Raw genomic sequence first — 21625 nt, 5'->3', positions numbered from 1 at the left:
TAAGAATAAGGCTCCTGGAGAGTTGAATGTTGTGTTGCTACGAGTTTTGAAACTTGGTTCATAATAGTTAAGGATCTTTGGCAATTTAACTGCATAGCTTTTATTCTTGCTCCTAATGTTGTTCTGTTATTATTGTGTCTATTCACAGGCAGGTTTAGATTTTACTGTTTCCTGAGCCCTTAAAAATTCCAGATGTTTTGGGTCCCTGAATGAATGAACACGGTCCTTCTTCCTTAATTTACAATTTGGGCAAGCAAGAGGTTGATTAGGATACTCAGCGTATCTGTGGCCTGTACAATGACCAGAGGTATCACTTTCCTGAATACAAACCTTAACAGAATGGCCATAGCCGAGGCACTTAAAACAGTGTTATGTAACGACAAAACCTTTAACACTGCGTACTGTATAGTCTAGATACAAGTTGTTACTTTGCTCCATGAAGGCCTTTCCTAGAGGGATCATGACTTCTATGATTCAATTTTTTGTGGCTCTGATTTTGATGATGTTAAGAACTAAATTTTTGGTCCTGTTATTTTTGATAGATCCACACTGTAGTTTAGTTTAGTTATTCTCTGACATCTCTTACATCATTAATCTTCTGTAAGGGCAGCTGTCTCAATTATTTCTTTTTCTCTAATTTTTCTAATGAATTTTATTTTCACTTCCTTGAGGTCACTTTTCAGTTTCTCCATAATATTCTATTTCATTTCCTCACTTCTTTGGGTGCTGTTTTTATCAGTGGTCTTAATAATCACGACGTGGTTATCACTGTTTCTAGACAAATCTAGCATGTTTGTACTTCTGTCTTGTTGGTTGTCTCTAGGTTTTAATGTTCTACGTCAATAGACAGCTGCAGCCTGAAAAAATGACAAAGATCTTTCACTTGGTTCAAGCTGTTTATTTGTCAGTATCTTGTCTCTTTCATCCAGCCTCGTAAATCCACTGCTCGCTTTAAGGGAGGCATTCTCAGTGATGAGATTATGCATTATTTTCTCCATTTCTGAACATATGTTGTCTACTTCAAGGGCCATCTTGCCTGTAACCCTATTGCCATCTTTGAGGGCCTCTCACAGGACTGCATGCAGGACAAAAATTTGGTCAAATTGCAAGTTTTTCAGGGAGGAAGGCAAGTTGTTTCCCCATTTGGTTCCATCCTCTCTAATGTTGTGTGTGATGATTCAGAAGGTGAAGGTCATCTGCATCTGGTTCTGTTTCCTCTATGGGAAGAGATTCTTCCTCATTGGGCTTTCAAGGTCTCAACCTTAGACTCTTCCTGAGCATATCCAATTCAGAGGGCTTTAAAGTTGCCATTATTTTCTTTGCAACCGATATAAAGAGTGTACCAATCTCAAATTACAACTTCATGCATTATGAGAAGAATTTGAGTAACTGAAGAAATGAGTGTTTGCCCTAGAAACAAATGTAACTGGGATCTAGAAACAAATGTAACTGGAACAGGGACTCAAGTAACTCCTGGTCTGCCAAGTGATGCACCACAATTCAGGTCCCAGAAGAGAACAGTCAAGTGCACACTGCTCTGGTCAAAGCTGATTTAGTTTTATTGGAAGACTATTGTCAGGGAAATGGGTAACATTTTTTGTAATAAAGACAGGTTGTCCAGAATAAGTGTGTGTTTTCCAGAGCAAGTTGATGATGTTACTAATGATATTAAACGTACACAACCCAACCATCTGTTGGATAAATGTAGGACTATGCTGAAAAAATTCTGAAAGTTAGATCAGAATGTGCATGTGTCTGCAATTCTGCCCAGATACGAAGAATTATATGCTGAAAGCCTTGTGGATTAATTCGAGACTTGAGGGAATCTGCAAGGCTCTAAGAGGAAAATTTTTATCAGCGTGGCCTGCATTTATAGAGATGGTGTTTATTTGAACATAGGTGGTGCAAGGATTTTTGCCAGTATCATTAAGGATACCCTAAAGTGTTATTAAAAAAAGGTTTTCAACCTTTTTTTAATAACGGCACCCCCTAAGTGATTTATTTTATTTTACGGCACCCCTACTCAATTTTCTGCCTGTTAGATCTGATTCTCTCTCTCTCTCTCTCTGTATATATCCGTATATATATATATATATAATATTAAAAAATATGTTATATGATATTTAGTACAATAATATAATTATAAAAATTACATTTCATAATACAAATTATATATATATATATACAGTATATAATTTTATTCTTTATATAGAGGTACTAAGTAAACATCAATTATAGATCACCACAAAATTAATAAGATACTGTACACCTTTTTATAATGAAATAAACATATAAATTAAAAAATAATAATAAGTTTAAGTAACTTAAACCCAAATTACGTGGCACCCTTGGAATGTTGTTGCTGCACCCCGGTTGAAAACCACTGCCCTAAAGGTTTAGGAAAACTCCTAGTTAGGGGTGAGAAGGGTAATTTAGATCTGCATTTATCTGATGATATGGGTCAAAGCAATGCTTGCACTCACCTCATGAATTCTTATTTTTTGCCACAACAGCTGGTGTTGATAAGATGTTCTGAGGATAGCAATGTTTCAAATGAGGGGGAAGATAAAGCTTGGAATACAAACCTAAATAAATTCAAGTGATGTGTCAGGGTATTACACTACAAAAGATTACTTAGTCTCAACTGTGTCTACAGTAATGTCAGGAGTGTTGTCAATAAAATGGCTGAATTTGAATTCCCAGTTAGGACAACTAATGCTGATATAATAGGGCTAAGAGAAATGTGGTGCTATCCAGAAATTGGTGATGATGACTTACACTACAGTATGTATAAACCATTTAGGAAAGATAGGGAAGACAAAAGGGGTGGAGGGGTCATGCTTCTTATCAAAAGCAGCCTGTGTGTAAAAACAGCTTCTGCTGATCTGCTAGCAGAGAATCTAAGTGGTATGAGTTAGTTGGAAGCAAAGGAACAATGAGTATGGCAGTAATCTGCAGACCAGAAGATTGAGAAGAATATGACAAGAGTCTTTACAAGCAGATGGAATGGGCAAGCAAGCGTGAATGTCTTATTATGAGTGACTTTAATCTTCCCCAGATTGATTGGAATAAGTGAGAGGGAAACTTATGATGGGGAAAAATTTTTTTAAATACACATTTGTTCCAGCATGTTAGAGAAAGTACTAACAGTGAGAATATTCTTAACCTCATCATTACTAATAGTAGTAGTAGTAGTGGCATGTGATGCAAGAAAGCAAATGTATGAGCTTATGCAGCATCAGCCAACAAAAAAAAAAAAAAAATCACACCATTCCCTCCAAATGCCTGTCCAGTTCCTCCTTACATTTATTCAACCTATCAACTTCCACAACGACAGATGGAAGTTTGTTCCAGCAATTAACCACCCGTTGGCTAAAGGCAAATTTAAGCACATCTATTCTACATCTGTCTTTTCTTAATTTGAATTTATGCCCCCTTAGGTTCGTAATCTGAACAAGTGGAAGGATCCCATCAGAATTCAGCGTGCTCAACCCATTCAAGGCCTTATATACCTCAATCAGATCACCACGCAGGTGCCTAGTCTCCAGCCACTGCAATTTGCAGAACTTAAGCCTCTCTTGGTAAGAGGATCCCTTCATTCCCCTCACAAATCTTGTTGCCCTTCTCTGTACACGCTCAAGTAAATCTACATCCTTCCTAAAATGAGGCCTCCAGACCTGTACGCAGTACTCAAGGCGTGGCCTGACCATTGCCTTATACAAAGGGATAATCACCTCCTTTTCTCTGCTAGCAAAATTCCTATATATCATTAACAAAACTCCATGACCTGCCCAGGCAGCCTGTCTGCATTGCTCAGAAAACTTCATATCTGCCTGCACAATTACTCCCAGGTCTTTTTCATTTTCTACCACCTTAAGTGTAGTACCACACAGTTGGTACGTTTCTCTGGGGTTACTTCTACCCATATGCAGTACTTTGCATTTGTCAAGATTAAACTTCAGTTGCCACTTCTTAGCCCATCTGCCCAAATTATCTAGATCCTGTTGCAGTAGCACACTGCCATTAGTGTCATTAACAACCCTGCCAACCTTTGTATCATCTGCAAACTTCGACATTAAGCCTGATATACCTTCATCAATATCATTGATAAATATACAAAACAACCATGGACCTAACACCGAACCCTGTGGGACTCCACTAATAACATTAGTCCACGAAGAGCAGCACCAATTGATTACCACCCTCTGTCTTCTCGCACTTAACCATCCTTTTATCCATTGTTGCAACTTACCCTTAATACCATTCTGCTCCAATTTGTACAATAGTCTTCCATGCGCAACAGTGTCAAAAGCTTTCCTGAAATTCAAATATATGATATCAAAATTATTTTTTGCATCCAGTTCCTTTGTAACCACATCATAATATCCTATCAAATTTGTTAGACAAGACTTTCCCTTAACAAACCCATGCTGTGTCTGAATTATTGCTGCAGTCTTGTCTAGATGATCCTGCAATGCATCTTTAACCAGCGACTCCATTATTTTACCCGGAACAGAAGTTAAACTAACTGGTCTGTAATTACTCGTGTCACCCTTCGATCCCCCTTTGTGAATTGGGGATATATTTGCACATCTTCAGTCCGTGGGAACCTCCCCTGAGTCCAAGGATGCTCTCATAATTATGGCTAAGGGTTTGGCTAGGATGCTCTCATAATTATGGCTTAGTTGCTTTGCCGCCTCTTTTAATATAACTGGATAGATCCCATCCACCCCAGGTGCTTTTCTTACATTTAACTTCAACAATTTCTCTTCCACTTTGCTCTCAGTTATTACAAAATCATTAAGTATCTTGCTACAATTTGATAACCTTCTGCCATTTTCAAACCTTAATAATTCCTCACATGTGAATGTAGATGCATTCAGTTTGTTTGCTATCTGAGCAGGATCATCAACAGTCGAACCATCGATGTCAAGTGGACCAATCAGATTCATCCCCTTCCTTTTAGAGTTTATATAAGTAAAGAAATCCTTGCTGTTTTTCTTAGCAACTTTTGCCAAGGATTTCTCGTAATCTGCCTTTGCCTGCCGAACCTCCTTTGTCATCTGATTACAGATTAACTTATATCTGCCATAGGCTTCTGAGTCGCTTGATAATTTATATGCATCCCATGCATTTTTCTTCTCTGTTACAAGTCTCATTAGTTCATTTGACAACCATTTAGGCCTAAACCTTGAACAATATTTCTTAATAGGTATGAAACTTTTAGTAGCTTCCACGATTAATTCCTTGAATGCTTCCCACTTAGAATTTACTGTTGGTAACATCGTCAGTTGATCCCACTGTACAGAATTTAAAAACTGTCGGAGACCACTGTACTCGCCTTTACGGAAGCAAAAACCCTTTCCTTTACCCCTGATGGTAATTAAATCTTTAAGTAAATCCCACGTCAGTACACTGTGATCACTGCCACCTAGTGGTTCTTTTATCTGCAAATTCCTAATGCATGAATGATCACTGCTGATAACCAGATCAAGAGTATTACTTTCTCTGGTTGCCTCTCGAACATGCTGCTGCAGAAAACAATCAACCAATAAATCCACAAAAGTCTGACTAGTGTGTGAGTGCCCAACCCACAAGTTCCAGTCAATATCTGGTCAATATCATTCAGGATGTTCCACAATTGGCCGGTTTTGTCCGCTATGTATCTGCAGACGTAAATGTGAAGGAAGAAATGTTAGACCTAGTAGCTCTTATCGATTTTCTAAAATTTCTAACATCAACATATTGATGTTAGAAATGCGCTTAATGAAGTAATGAAAAGGTTTGAATTGCCTCGTGATAAACTTGTAAGTGTTGCGACTGACGGAGCACCTATAATGATAGGGAAAAACCAAGGTCTCATTGGTCTTTTAAACAACGATCCTAAAATTCCACGTTTCTTACCTCTTCCCTGCATAATTCACCGTGAGCATCTCATAACGAAGTACTTCAAATACGAAAATGTGTGGAAGATTGTTTTGCAGATTGTGAATTTAATTAGAACAAATGCCAAAACACATTGTCAATTTAAGAACTTTTTAGAAGAGTTGCGAGTGAATGACGAAACAGATGAATTGCCCAGTGATTTATCCCTATGGTGTGTTGTAAGATGGCTGTCAACTTACAATGTTTTGAGCCGTTTTGTGGAACTCCTAAATCCTATCATAACATTTACAAAAGAAAAAGGAAAAAAATACCCAGAATTAGAAAATGAAACTTGGCTTTCTGACTTAATGTTCCTTACAGACATTATAGAATATTTGCAAACACTTAATTTGGCTTTACAAGGAAAGGAAAAAATTATTATTGATTTGTCACAAACTGTATTTAGTTTGGAAGCTAAACTTCGGCTTTTTGTGTACGATCTTAAGAACAAAATATTTAATCATTTTCCACGAGTAAAAGCAAATATAATTAATATCAAAGAAGAAAAGTTAGACGAATACAAAGAAAAATTGGAAGAATTTCAAGCAGATTTCAAACATAGGTTTGAAGATTTGAAAAGTTTGAAATCTACATTTGCATATTTTGTGAACCCATTTATTTGTGATATTATTGAAGATGGATTTCCAATTTCTGAAATAATACTTGTTGAAAAAGTGGCTGAGGAATTGTAGGTATTAGAGATGAAAGAGGATCAGGCATTGCAAATGCAGCACAAATCTACTTCTATAATTGAATTTTGGAAACTCGTGCCAGAATCAAAATATCCACATTTAAAGAAAGCTGCTTGCCATCTAATTTCAATTTTTGGTACAACATATTGCTGTGAATCTTTGTACTCCACAATGAAGTTCGTGAAGTCGAAATATCGTTCACAGTTGACCAATCATCATCTCACTAAATTGCTGCAAATGGCTTTAACAAATTTTACGCCAAATTTCAAAGATTGGACCAAAGGTCTTCGTTAAATGTTATACTTTTTATTAATGCAATTTTATTATATTTTATTTTTATTATTAAAATTTTGAAATAATTATTTTGTATTTTCTTATATATGTATACTTTACATAGCACTTAAGACTTGTGTAGAATATGTAATCATATTAACTAAATTTAATTAAATTTGAATTTGTGTATTTAATACTATGTAACTATGGTGTGGCTCTTTATAATATATGAAAAACCGGAATGCAGCTCTCATTGACCTCATGCGTGCCCACCCCTGGCATATACCCTGTAATTTTGAGGGAAAGCACAAGGAAGTATATTGGACCATTGAAGTTAATTACGAGGGCATGATCGAACTCGAGAGAGATTCCTTTGCATTGGAGAAGTGCCAACATATCACCAATACATAAAAGCAGTTCTAAGAGTGAATTGATACTACTGACTGGTTAGTCTGACTTCATTGGTAGGAAAATCTTAGAGGCAATAATTTATATATCTATCTAAATCCCTGCAATCCAGGGATTTAGATAGATATATAGAATGCCATATATCTATCTAAATCCCTGGATTGCAGGGATTTAGATAGATATATGGCATTCTATATATGTGTGTATTCTATATATGTGTTAGATATATGCATGTCCTATAGATATAGAACACACACAACATGGCTCTGGTAAGGAAAAATCATGTTCAACTAACTTAGCAGGCTATTTTAACACAGTTACTCATGAGTGGATTTAGGGAACGATTTCAACATAGCTTATTTGGATTTTGGCAAAGCATTTGACCCTGTCTCTCATGAGAGGTTACTGTATAAGCTTGAACAGGCTGGGATTACTGGTAAGATTCTATGTGGATTGTTGGGTGGCTGCAGGGCAGGAGGCAGAGGGTTGTGATTAATGAATATGCTTCAGATTGGTGTAACATCAGGAGTGGTGTCCCTCAAGGATCGGTTCTTGGACCACTGTTGTTTCTCATTTTCATAAATGATATCAACGAAGGGATAAAAGGCATGATGTCAAAATTTGCAGATGACGTAAAGATTGGCAGAATTGTTAATGAGCCTACTGTGGTTGAGCAAGACGTTTTGTTGAGGATCATTATCAGGGATTAGAACTTGTACATCATTTTCAAGGACAACCTAACTGCAAAAATGAATTAACCACTGTCATGAGACTTCATAATTTTTTTTAAAAACATGCTCTGACATTGAAACACTGCATATTGAAAATTATTTTAAAGTCTAAAACGAACTCTCCTATCTATGGTTATACCTTGACACATATATAAGTATGTACACATATCCATGGATACTGTACGTCAGGGCTCCCATGCCTGGGTTTTTCCACCCAGATCTGGGTTTTTTGATTGTCATCTGGGTTGATAGGTTTTTTTTCACAAAAATATCTCATTATCTGGGTTTTTTCGGTAATTTTTAATTTTAAGTCAAAATTTATTTTTATTTCTTGTAAATACAATAAAATTTAATACATTTAATAACAGTTCACAATTTTCTTAATTGTATATTCTAACAATACTGATCATAATTTGTAATATCTCAAGTGCTTGTACAAAATACTACAAATGTAAAAGGATTTCAAAGTTTTCACAGGGTTTTTGTTCTACACTTTGGTTTTTGTTCGTGTTACTAACATGTATGCGCAGCCTATTGAGCAGGCGGAAAGCGGTCTTTACTGCAGTCTTTCATGATCGTTCGTGGTATTATTGCATTATTTGGTGTGATTTTTAAATTTATGCGTTTATATTTATATTTATTAAATTTATGCGTTCATACAGTGATATAATAAATTTAAATTGTAGTGACTATTTCTATTTTATGTTAATGGATTAGTGCTTTATTTTTTATTTTATAGAACATTTTTAAATAAGATAACTGCTAACTAGCCATACCCACAAATTGCTCACAATGTCTCAAACTTGTTCCCCACGGAGAAAGATGAGTAAACGGTGATATACTCAAAATTTTAGGAATGAATGGTTAGAAGATCCGGAATTAAAGGATTGGTTGAAAGAAGACAGTAACGAAAAAGGTGTGTCTTACTGTATTTGTTGTGAAATGAAATTAAAGAATGCCAATAAATCGATGTTACTAGCACATAAAAATACAGTTAAACATAAAAAAAAATGCAAATATTGCTAAGACAAGTTCAACGTTAGACACGTTCTTCACAAAAAGTAAACCTACAGAGAATGAAGAATTAGCAAAGGCAGAGTTAACAATTGCTGCACCAATTTCTGAGCATAATATTCCATTTGCGCAATGTGATCACCTTATAGAAGCATGCAAGAAAGCATTTCATGATAGCAATATTGCAAAACAAGTTCAGATGAAGGCGACTAAAGTCTCTTATCTTATACAAGATGGCATAGCCTATCATGAAAATATATACATTTCTAACATATGCAGAAACAAGTTTTCAATGATAATAGATGAAAGTACAGATTTATCTTTATCGCAAGTTCTAGCTGTTGTTATTAGATATTTTGATATTCAAAAACTTGATGTTCTAGATGTATTACTTGACACTGTTTGTGTCGAAAATGGTACTTCAGAAGGGCTTTATCAAGATGTAAAAGATCTTTTCATCGAAAAAAACATTCAAATAATAATCTCGTTGGCTTTGGAAGTGATAATTGTGCCACTATGATGGGTACTAAGAGTGGTCACTGCTAAAAAAGGATGTACCATCAGTATTTATAATGGGATGTGTTTGCCATTCTTTTGCATTATGTAATGTGCTAGTCATTCAGTCAAGGTACTACCCATCATATCTGGAAATATTTATAAAAGATATCTCTTGTTATTTTTCCCATAGTAATAAAAGATTAAACGAGTTCAAAATGATTCAAGATGTTGTAGATACTGCTAAGCATAAAATCCCCAAATTAGCACAAACATGTTGGTTATCCCGTGGCAATGTAATAAAAATTATTATTGAGCAGTGGTAATGCATTAGTTCTTTATTTTCAGTCTCAATCAAAAATTGTCAAAATCGATGGTGGGGGGAATATTTACAATACTATGATCACCAAAGGAACTAAGCATATGTTGTTGTTTTTAGGATATGTACTGGAGAAAATAAACTGCCTGAATATTGAATTTCAATCTGAGCATTTCAGACTGCACTTATTTAATTCAATGGTTTTAATTGAGTATAAAAATATTCTTAGTTTTTTCATAAAAGAAGTCATTATTTCGTGCAAGCTGGTTGAAATTGATCCAAGCAATGCAATAAATCATAAGCCTCTGAATAAAATATATTTGGGAGGCCGTTGTATGGCCTTATTAAATTCAACACCACTTGGTGACAGTGAAAGCAGGTTTAAAAATGATTGTTTAAAATTGCTGGTTGAAATTGATCCAAGCAATGCAATAAATCATAAGCCTCTGAATAAAATATATTTGGGAGGCCGTTGTATGGCCTTATTAAATTCAACACCACTTGGTGACAGTGAAAGCAGGTTTAAAAATGATTGTTTAAAATTTCTTGTTGAACTTTGTATGGAAATCAGAAAAAGATTTCCTCTAAATGACAATGGAATTATCGCCAGTCTCAATGTTGTTGGCCCAGCAGTGATACACGATTGTGCCAAATCGCCATCCTCAATTTTCCATTTAGCAATGCAGTTCCCTCACCTTGTTTCTGAAGACAAAATAGATCTTCTAGATGATGAATGGAGATCATTTCGTTTAAATCAAGATTTAGATCTCTCTTACAAAACCATCCCTAAGTTTTGGTATCTGTTATGTAATGTAAAAGATGGCTTTAATAATTCTAAATACGAGATTTTATCTAACTTTATGACAAGTCTAACTATTTTACCTCACTCTTCGGCAAGCGTAGAAAGAATCTTCTCCCAAGTAAAACATATAAAAACAAAAGCCACAAACTCCCTTAAACCAGAAACTGTGAAAGATCGACTAGTGGCAAAACAGGCGATAAATAGATCTAATCAAAATTGCTATATATGGAAACCTAAATCAGAATTGGTAAAAGAAGTCATACAAGGAACTTGTCATAAAAGATAGGAAGAACATTTGAAAAAAATGAAAGAACTTCAAAAAATAAATGTGGAGGGAACTGAATGGGATGAAAATTCTGATTACAATTAAATAAAAGATATTTATGCATGGTAAGTTTTATCTTATTTGTGTTGCTATACTATATGATGAAAACTAGGTTTTTTTTTTTGGGTTTATTTAAGTTGCAATCTAAGTTTTTTTAAAATTAGTGAGTGGGAGCCCTGCTGTACACAGGTACTGCTGTATATAGTAATTAATGCATACTTTACAAATTAATCTTACCACAATGGCAATGCAAAATGTACAATCTTCATTTTCTTGTTTAATGCTGTAGTAAATATTCTGAATTTGATTATGCTATATTGTATTTAGTAGAATTAGATTACATATTCAACCTTTACTGTGTTGTTTTGCTGATTTTATGAACTACCGATATAACGTACTTTCAATATAACAACCATTCCATTCCCCTGGGCAGTTGCTATAAAGAGCTTTGACTTATTTTATTCATATAATGCAGCTGCTACACAATAAAAACTATAAAAACAATAAAAACACAATAAAAGTTAACTGTAAAAGTTGATTCAATGATTCTTACCAGCCTGAACTTCTTTTTTTTAGTTGCTGGCTCGGTAAAATGGGACTCACTGCATTTTTTGGTGTTACTGCAAAATATATAAATTCTTTTACTTCCAAAAATGATATGCATACACAAGATTAATAGTTTCTAACTATTAAATTCTAACCCTAGTTTTCTAACCCTTTTTCATGATGGTATGTTACATTAATGACTAGCATCACAATAGAAATATAAACAAAAGATATTTATTAATAGTTAAGGCAAAGCTAAGTAATATTTGACAGGTGCTCTCAAAATATTCCAAATTGAGCATTTGCAACCTTTATACAACAGTTTTGGTAGTTCTTACAAAGACAATTATGGCTGAAATATTATCAGAAGCCCTCAATTTGCTTCAGTTTATCAACGAAAAGTTCACCAGGTGCAAACTAATATTCAGTTAAACCGCCTCTGGCCCTGATGACAGCAGCACACCATCGAGGCATTGACGACATCAATTTCTGAAGATGATCAACCGATAGTTTGTGGTTCCAAACATGAATTATGGCTTCCTGAAGTTCACAAAGGGTCTTTTGGTTTCTTTCTGGCAACTGCAAATTCCACACGATGGCAACAGTTCTCTACAGGATTCAGGTCCGGGCTGTTTCCTGGCCAGCTAAAAGTTGTAATGGACTGTTCTTCCAACCATTTTTTCACCTCTAACAAATGTAAACACATTACTGTCAAACCTCTAATGCAGAAATGAAGCTAAAATAACTACAGAAGTGCCTACTTACACTTTTCGCACAATGACAAGGAGCAGAGTCGTCCTGAAAGATACAGCTACTTCGCACGTTGAAATGGCCTCTAATGGTTGTCAGCAATTTGCCTTCCAACATAGCCAGGTATCCATGGCCTTTACGGAACCTTTTATAAACTGCAGGCGATACGAAATGCATTCCTATATCATTTGGCGGGCAGGGAATTTCACTGCAGACACCACACAGTCTGGATAGTATTCTTCATCACATCTACAGCGAATCATTTGTCTCCAATTGACATGCTCCTTACACCAAATTAATCGGGCCTTTTTCATTTTTTGTGTGAGGAGGGGCTTCTTCTTAGGACGACTGGCTACAAGTACATTTTTGAAGAGGCGTCTTCTGACTGTTACTGCACTTGCTACCACTCCTGTATGTTCTTCCCATTCTCTTTTCAGCTCAGACGAAGAAGCTTTACGGTTTTTAAGGAATAAGCGCTTCAAAACGTGGTCCTGTTTTGGCATAGAGACTAGTTTGCGTCCGGTTCCTTTTTTCCTATCAGCAGAACCAGTATTCTTGAGTTTGGAAAGAAATCTACTCACTGTCGACTGATTACAAGACACTGTATAAGCAATATGATGGGAAGAACATTCTTCCTCATGTAAAGCAACAATAGCACTCTTTCTTCGTGGCGTCAACTGCACATAACTCACCATCCTGACACAAGCAAGGAATGGCTGCAACTCTTGCAGAGCGTGCTATATAGCTGAAAGTAACAGCTGATTCAATATTACATCACCTACACGTGTCAATATTATCTGATGCAATCTGTAAGAAATATTGCCATATACTTAAGTTATTCGGATGACAACTGCAATTTTAAGTGGTGATGCACTTTCTTTGAACACCAGTGTATATGTATGAACACTGGGTTTTCTGAAAATAAAATTCAAAGTTTTATGTTTAAAACAACTCAACTTTGTTATTTTTACATAAATATATAATAATAACTTCATCATCTATTTGCTACACATTGAACAAATAATTTGACCAGTTCCAGAGGGTCCATTTCATGGAAACCCCCCCCCCAAACTGATCTACAGACCCCAGTTTGAGAAACAATGGCCTATACCACCATTCCTAGTTTTGCATTTATGCTGAGGCAGCTAAGCTACCAGTGTATTGTGCCTATAAATCGAATGCGTTTGCATTCTATAGTTAGTCTGCCTGTTTACTGAATGAAAAACCAAAGTTTCTAGGAAGGAAATTTCTGCAACCCTAGCCTGAGACTGGCAAACTCAACAATAGCATTATAAAAGAAATAATGGTAATTGGTAGTGTCAAAGGATATGTCAAAGGCAAGTGAGTGCATTGAACCATTGAGGCTAATTATGCGAGCATCACTAGACTCTGGGGAGATTCCCTTGGATTGGAAAAATGCAAATGTATCTCCCATACATAAGGGTGGCTCTAAAAGTGAAGTTGGAAATTATCGACCTGTCAGTCTGACTTCAGTAGTAGGGAAAATCATGGAGGCAATGATCAAGGGTGGAATTCAGGATCATTTGGATCGAATTGAAATTCTCAAGGATACTCAGCATGGTTTTGTAAAGGGAAAATCATGTTTAACAAATCTGGTTCGCTATTTCGAAAGGGTCACTCACGAGCTGGATTTAGGGAATAATTTCAACATTGTTTATTTAGATTTCAGCAAAGCTTTTGACTCAGTCCCACATGAGCGGTTGCTTTATAAGCTGGAACAGGTTGGAATCACTGGGAAAATCCTTAGATGGATAGAAGGATGACTTCATGGCGGGAGGCAGAGGGTTGTGATAAATGGCTATTCCTCAGATTGGGTTGATGTAAGAAGTGGGGTTCCCCAAGGATCAGTATTAGGACCACTGTTGTTTTTAATTTTCATAAAGGACATTGATGAAGGGATAGAGGGTGTGATGTCTAAATTTGCAGATGATGTTAAAATTAGTAGAGTAGTTAATGATCACTGTCAAGCTGAGCTTCTTCAGAGAGACCTAGATAGACTTCAGGAATGGTCAGAAAAATGGCAGCTGTGCTTTAATCCAAACAAAGTGTAAGGTATTACACCTGGGAAAGAGTAATCCCAAAAAAATTTATTCACTTGGTGGAGTTCAACTAAACCCAGTACTGGAGGAAAGGGACTTGGGTGTTATGATACGGTCAGACATGAAATTCTCTGAGCATTATAAACAGGTTGCAAGGAAGGCCTATGGTGTCCTATCGATGATCTATCGAACTTTTGCAAGTAGAGATAGGGACGTGATAATCCCATTATATAAGACTTATGTTAGACCACACTTGGAATACTGTGTTCAAGTATGGAGACCGCACCTAAAGAAAGACATCGAGCTTCTTGAAAGGGTGCAAAGAAGGGTAACTCGCCTGGTGAGATCGGCAAAAGAGCGTCCTTACGAAGAAAGACTTCAAATATGTGGGTTGCAGAGTTTGGAAACTAGACACCTTAGAGGAGATTTGATTGAGGTGTTTAAGGTTCTGAGAGGCATCAGTAAAATGATTGAGGACAAAATTTTCAAGATTATAAATGATGCTAGAACTAGGGGACATAAATTCAAGTTACGGGGGGAAATGTTTAGATTGGACTGCAGGAAGTTTTATTTTAGCCAGCGAGTTATAAATTACTGGAATAAGTTGCCTTCATGGGTGGTAGAAGCCGACAGTTTGGGGAAATTCAAAGGTCATCTGGATAGTACTTTCGGGTAAGGGAAGCACATAGGATGATAGGTTTAATTTCCTTTTTTTTTTATTAATTATTATTATTTAGTTATTTATTTTATTTTTTTGTTTTAATCATTGTTTTGTTTGGATTTTTTTTTTTTTTTTTTTTTTGGCTGGTGCAGCATAAGCCATAGGCTTTCTTGCACCATGCGGCCTAATACTACTAATACAAGGAGGCTAGCTAAGACAGCAGCAGCCAAAAAAAAAAAAAAAAAAACACCACTACCTACCTAATTTGTTCATTCCTTCTAATAATCTAATCCTTTAGAATTATTCGAACTATCCAGTTCCATAACACCAAATGGAAGTTTGTTCCAACTATCAATTACTCTCTGGTCAAAAGCAAATTTTTGCAAATAAATAAATAAATGAAAATGGAAACAAAGAACTATGCCCCAAAATAGCACTACACACATGGATAATTATAAAAAACATTTCAGGGAAAATGTCAGAACTGGCTTAAGGGACAAGCCAAAGTGGCATTGGCTCAGAGTGCTGAAGTTTGGGGGGGGGGAGACACAAAATCAAGAGAGAAACAAAAAATTTCACTTTCAATCAACAAGAAACAAGTGAACAGTTCAAAAAGGGAATATATATAGAACATTAGGGTCCAAATTTCTGATTACTGGGGGGAAAAAAAAAAACTTAAAAGTAATCTGCTGCCTAATTATTTGGTAAAAAATGTTCGACTAAATAGACATCACAAACACAAGCCTCTAAGAGGTCAATTTGAATATGTCACAAGCTTTTCCACTGCTTTCAAAATTAATCAAATACCTTAAAAACTGCAAGCAAAATAATAAATTTAAATGCCTTCTAGATGATTCAAAAAAAAAAAAAAAAAAAAAAAAAGCAACTGAATTGGAAACACCCTGAATTTGCGAGCAAACAAGAATTCATCCGAAAGAATATCTTTGATAATAAATACCAAGGCAAAGCTGGAATGATAGAGAAGAAAAATTTTTGATCCACTTTCTCAACATTTTTTAGGCAGCACAGTCTTGCTACTGAAAGGTCATTTCAGCTGGTTACATAACTGGCTACAAAAAAGTCATCAGTATGCAAAGGAACATGGAAACAGAGCTGCAGAAAGACATTTTGAATGATCTGAGAGTGGCAGAAACAAGAGGATAAACTCAGTATCACAATCAAAAACAAGCACAGCCTTCATCAGCTAACAGCAAAATGGATGGGGTGTGAGAAAGAACTGAACAGCTGGGTGATAGAGCAGAGTAACTGTGGTATATCTGTATTAAAAAAATATATATTTTTAAGGCAAAAGCCAGGGCAATAGCAAAGGGACTTGATGTTTTTGGTGACACAATAATTTGGTGTTATAGATTTAAGAAGTAAAACGCGTACCTATGAGGACACAAACAATGCTTAGAAAATGCCAGAACAATATGAAAACCAAATCCTGGAATTCCACAGATTTACAATTAATGACAGAAAGCACACAAACTTCATATTACCAATTTGGCTTGGCCAAATTGGTAATATGGATGAAGTACCTTTAACATTTAATGTAACCTCAAATAGAAATGTACAGTAAGACACCAGGCTACGAAAAGCCACTATAGAACTGTTTTGGCTTGATGTATTGATGGAATGAAAGTTCCACCTCTCCTCACATTCAAAAGAAAAATTTCTACCACGTATTTTCTTCCATGTTCATCCTAAGGGGTGAATGGATGAAGATGGAGTCAAACCAAGTCAAGGAAAAAGTATAGTCATGGCATCCTGGTGGCCTTTCAAGAAACCAGCCTTACTTGTATTGGACCAATTTTGTGCACATAAAACAGAGGTTACAAAGAAGGTGGAAAAGTTAAAAACACAACTTGCTGTAATTCCAGGTGGATTTATTCAACCACTGGATGTTTCTATTAACAAGCCTTTTTAATCTTTTATGGAAGAAGAATGGACTAAATGGATGAAAGTACCACCTATTGGTCATGTGAAGAGAAAAAATTCTTGGGATGCAGTAAAGACAGACAGTTGTGAAGTCATTTATAAGAAGTGTTGCATCAGTAATGCCTTGGATAGCACAGAACATTATATTCTGTTTGATGAGAATGATAGTTCACTATCAGGCAGCAGCAGCAGCATACACAAAGATGTAGACTGTAACGTTCATCACGATGAGGATGATGGCAGTGATGGATTTATGGGTTCTGATGATGAATAAAAACTTGATTTTTCCTTTTAGTGCCCCATTTTTTATTGTTCTTTGAAGATGAATTAGAATAATATTTTTATATGTGAATTTTCAGATGAATAAAATATTTTGGGTTCACCTTATGTATGGTATATTATAAAAATAGCCATATATGTAATAAAATGATTTTGTTTAGAAGTAATTTGATATGGGGGCTTAGAGGGGAACAGGTATCCTGTGTGTTATCAGACACTCAGCCTAAAACACTGATGGATCCAATATCTCTCTATTACAGAAGATTTAGGAGAAGTCCGGTTGGCCTACCTCCCTAAAATCCACTCAAGCACACCTTCTCGATGGTAAGCCCTGTTACGTCACTTAGGTGGCAACGAACGAGTAGAGTGGTTCTCTTCAAGACGCCTAGTCAGCGTGAAGAGGAAAAGACCAAACCCTCCAGCATATGACAGCACAACGAAACAAATGGCCCTCAGTCCCCAGCAGCTTTCACTCTCCATCTTACGGCAGCGAGAGGATCAGAGTGGAAGCAGAGGGTGCTAAGAATCTCTGGGTACGACCAGGCTGTCAAGCACGGAAACTGAACCTGGCCTGTTATAACGTAAGATCACTCATCGGTGAAGAAGGATATTAGAGGTGGAAAAGGAATTAGAAAATGTGAATTGAAATATCATTGGTTTGGCTGAAACAAGAAGAAGAAATGAATCACTTATAAGTTTATCAAGTGGAAATCTGCTGTACACCAATGGAAATAGTGAAAGGAGTGAAGGTGGGGTTGGGTTTCTGGTCCATAAAGATTTTAAAAACAACATTTTGGAATTCAAAAGTACATCACCAAGGATGTCAAGACTAATACTCAAGATTTTTAAGAGGTACAAGCTAAAGATTATAATGATTTATGCACCAACGTCGATCCATGATGATGAAGAGGTTGAAGAAATGTACAGAGAAATCGAGTCTTCTAGATGAGCAGAAAACCCACTACACTATTATTATGGGAGACTTCAATGCTAAGGTTGGAAAAAGACAAAACAGCGCAGAAAGGGGAACAATTTTGGAATTGGTGAAAGAAATGAAAGACTTGTGGAATTTGCAGAATCACAAGGAATGTCAGTAATGAACACTTTTTTCAAGAAAAGGGTGGACAGAAAGTGGACATGGAAGAGTCCAAATGGATTAACAACTAATGAAATCGACTTCATCCTCACTAACAGAAGATATATTGTGAATGATGTTACCGTCCTGAATAAGGTAAATGTTGGAAGTGATCACAGAATGGTAAGATGTACACTTGATATAGATGTAGGAAAGGAAAAAACTGACTCGAATAAATAATACAAAGGTCTTTGAGATAACAGAAAAGGAGAAAAAGCAGTATATACTGGAATTTAAGAACAAGTTTGAGCTTCTGCAGACTGCTCAGGACCAAGATATCGACGAGGAATATTACAACTTTCTGAAAGTGATAAAGCCCAAGAAACCTATAGGGAAAATGAAATCCAAAGAAGAAAAAATTAGTCAAGAAACACTTGTCACGATGAACCGAAGACTACAAATGAAAAGCAAGAAAAACACTGACAGGGAGAAAATTGAGTATACTGAGTTATGCAAGGCCATTAGAAAGAGACTCAGAGAGGACATAAGAAGATTTAACACAAGAAAAGTAGAACAAGCATTAAGGGAAAACAAAGGATTTAAATCAGCAGCCATGAGCAGTAATACAGAAAGACAAATGATACTGAAACTGAAGAATAGCGATGGTGTACTTATAAACAGCAGAGAAGGCATAATTCAAATAGCAGAAGACTACTATAGAGAATTATACAAGGAACGAGGGAATGATGCCTGCAGTGAGGAAGATGGATTGCAAAGTAGCAACACATACGACATATCCAATATTCTTCCTGATGAGGTAGAACACGCATTGAAGAAAATGAAGAATCGGAAAGCCCTGGGGGAAGATGAAGTTATTGTAGAGTTGTTAAAATTGGGAGGAAGAGACATAACACAAAAACTGGCAAGGCTCATTAGAAAAGGTGTGATACCTAAGCAGTGGAATAATGCAATCATAGTTTTGCTGCATAAGAAAGGAGATAAATCAGAAATTGGAAATTATAGACCAATTAGCTTGTTATTCCACATCTACAAGTTGTTCACAAGGGTCATTACTAACAGATTAGAAAGAATACTTGATGAGAATCATCTGAAAGAGCAAGCTGGCTTTAGGACAGGATTCTCAACTATGGATCACCTTCACGTAATATCACAGCTAATGGAGAAAGCAAATGAATATAAAACACCATTATGCCTGGCATTTGTGGATTATGAAAAGGCATTTGACTCCATATAGCATAAGGCAATGTTTCGGGCACTGGAAAAACAAGCATTGATACCCCATATATTATGATTTTGAAGAAAATATATGAGAGTGCTACCTCCTTTATTAGACTAGACAAAGACAGTAGGAAATTTAAAATCGAGAAAGGAGTTCGACAAGGAGACACAATATCTCCGAAGCTGTTTACTGCTGCCCTTGAGGAAGCTTTCAGAAGATTACACTGGTCGCAGAAAGGAGTCAATGTGAACGGAGAGTACCTAAACCATTTACGATTTGCAGATGACATTGTGGTCATAAGCCACGATCCAAAGAATTAGAGGAAAATCTTAATCAGTTATGCACAGCTAGTAAGGATTTTGGACTAAAGATGAATATGGCTAAAACAAAAGTAATGATGAACAAGTATGCCACAGAAAGGGAAATAATGATTGAAGGAGCAATAATTGAAAAGGTGGAGTCGTATACTTATCTGGAAGAAGTTATTAGCTGTAATAATGATAAATGGCTGGAAGTCAAGAGAAGAATAAATTTTGGATGGATAGCATTCATTCAGGAAATATAGTCACATACTGAGGAGCAATATCCCAGTTTGTCTGAAATGTAAAATAATGAACCAATGTATAGGCAGTAAACTCAAGTAAAGGACATTCTTATCAAAACTAAAGAACTAAAATGGTCTTGGGCAGGACACATAGCTCGAAGACATGATGACAGATGGACTAAGAAAATAACAGAATGGTATCCAAGAGGAGCTAGAAGAAAACCTGGAAGCCAAATGCGGAGATGGATAGATGAAATTCATGAGTTTGTGGGTAGTAAATGGATGGCCAGTGCTCAAAATAGAAGGAACTGGAAAGTTGCTGGAGAGGCCTTCATCCTGCAGTGGATTGAAAATGGCTGATGATGAATTTGATATGTGCTATAAAATAAATCAGTTCTTCAAAAATATATATTTTTTTAAATATAAAACTTTGCTAAATTATTGGTGCGTCTTATATGGAGAGAAATCCAATAGTTTATTTTACTCCCACATACATTCGTGCACTCCTGGAGATTGTATGCTATAGGAAATGTTCCATACATTTTATTTTCTCAAAGAACGAATAGGGCAATTATCGTGTCAGGGATAAATCCACAAGGAAGCAATTTTCATTTATGCTTTAATTAAAATGCAAAACTATTGTTATTTTGGAGAGATTCCATTTTGGCTCGAGATCTCCAAAGCCAGAAAAAAACGGTAAATCAAGAAAGTAGGGAAAAAATAAAACATTGTATCCATAAAGTTTAAACCTACCATAACAACGCTGGGTCATCCATTTCTAAAATTCAAACAAAAACAATAGCAATAAATAAGTCGGCTAGATACCGATCTTGCTTCAATTTACAAATATTGTATCATAATTTACTTAACGTAGTAATAATTAATAAAAAATATATCATTAAAACATAAAACCTAACTTTCAAATCAGCCACGCACAACTCACTACTATCTTAACGCTCCAATCACAGGCAAGATGTAATACATCTGGAGAATGTATGTGGTTGGACAATTTTCTATCACGTGCTCGTTGGCAACGCAAATGAGAAAATAGAAACTGCTGGATCAAATTGGGAAAGTTCGAAATGCTACAAAGTGGTACTGTAATTACTACAACCACAGAGAAGTAAGATACAGAGTGGACACTTGCTCAATTACTCCCAGCGGTCTCACTTTCAGGACATGAAACTAATGCAGCATCTGTGGCCATCAAAACTCACTTAGTAATAACCTGCATGTCCAAGGCTAATAAAGTTTCAACCACGTGGTTGCTTCTGTGTCTCGATTTCTAGTGTCTGTTGAACGTAGAATTTTTTTTACGTTGTCTTTTTTTACTGTTGTTATAATTATTTGTGTATTTGTTTTTCTATTGAAATGCAATTGAGCAGAACTGGAAAGCAAGGCAATGGGAATTTCCAGGACTGCTAAGAGTCATAGAGGAACAAGTAATTACATGGGCTGTGTTAGGGTAACCAAGAGTAGAAACAGGTGCATGTATATTTACATGTACACCAATGCTAGGAGTATAGTTAATAAATTCGATGACCT

The 21625-nt window shown here is 35.9% G+C and overlaps 1 protein-coding gene across 4 annotated transcripts in view; it reads right to left on the bottom strand.

The window, feature by feature from the left end:
• The window catches only part of LOC150076256 (neuroepithelial cell-transforming gene 1 protein-like), a 366344-nt gene extending 345085 nt beyond the window's left edge, over positions 1-21259 (bottom strand). For 3 of the 4 annotated variants that reach the window (XM_090387562.1, XM_090387563.1, XM_090387564.1), the window contains exons 1-2: positions 20834-20936; positions 11538-11604 (exon numbers count right to left, since the gene is read on the bottom strand). In XM_090387562.1, the coding sequence (XP_090243688.1) occupies positions 11538-11604; positions 20834-20856 (90 nt within the window). In that variant the 5' untranslated portion in view covers positions 20857-20936. Of the gene's footprint in view, positions 1-11537; positions 11605-20833; positions 20937-21016 lie in introns of those variants that run through there. The other variant, XM_090387565.1, reaches the window with a different exon arrangement.
• Between the last annotated feature and the right edge of the window lie 366 nt (positions 21260-21625).

Source organism: Mastigoproctus giganteus, chromosome 13 (assembly GCF_048544385.1).
Source record: "Mastigoproctus giganteus isolate SK-2022 chromosome 13, ASM4854438v1, whole genome shotgun sequence".
Lineage (NCBI taxonomy): Eukaryota > Metazoa > Arthropoda > Arachnida > Uropygi > Thelyphonidae > Mastigoproctus > Mastigoproctus giganteus.
The sequence above is the reverse complement of the archived record's forward strand: the minus strand, read 5'-3'. Positions and strand labels throughout refer to the sequence as shown.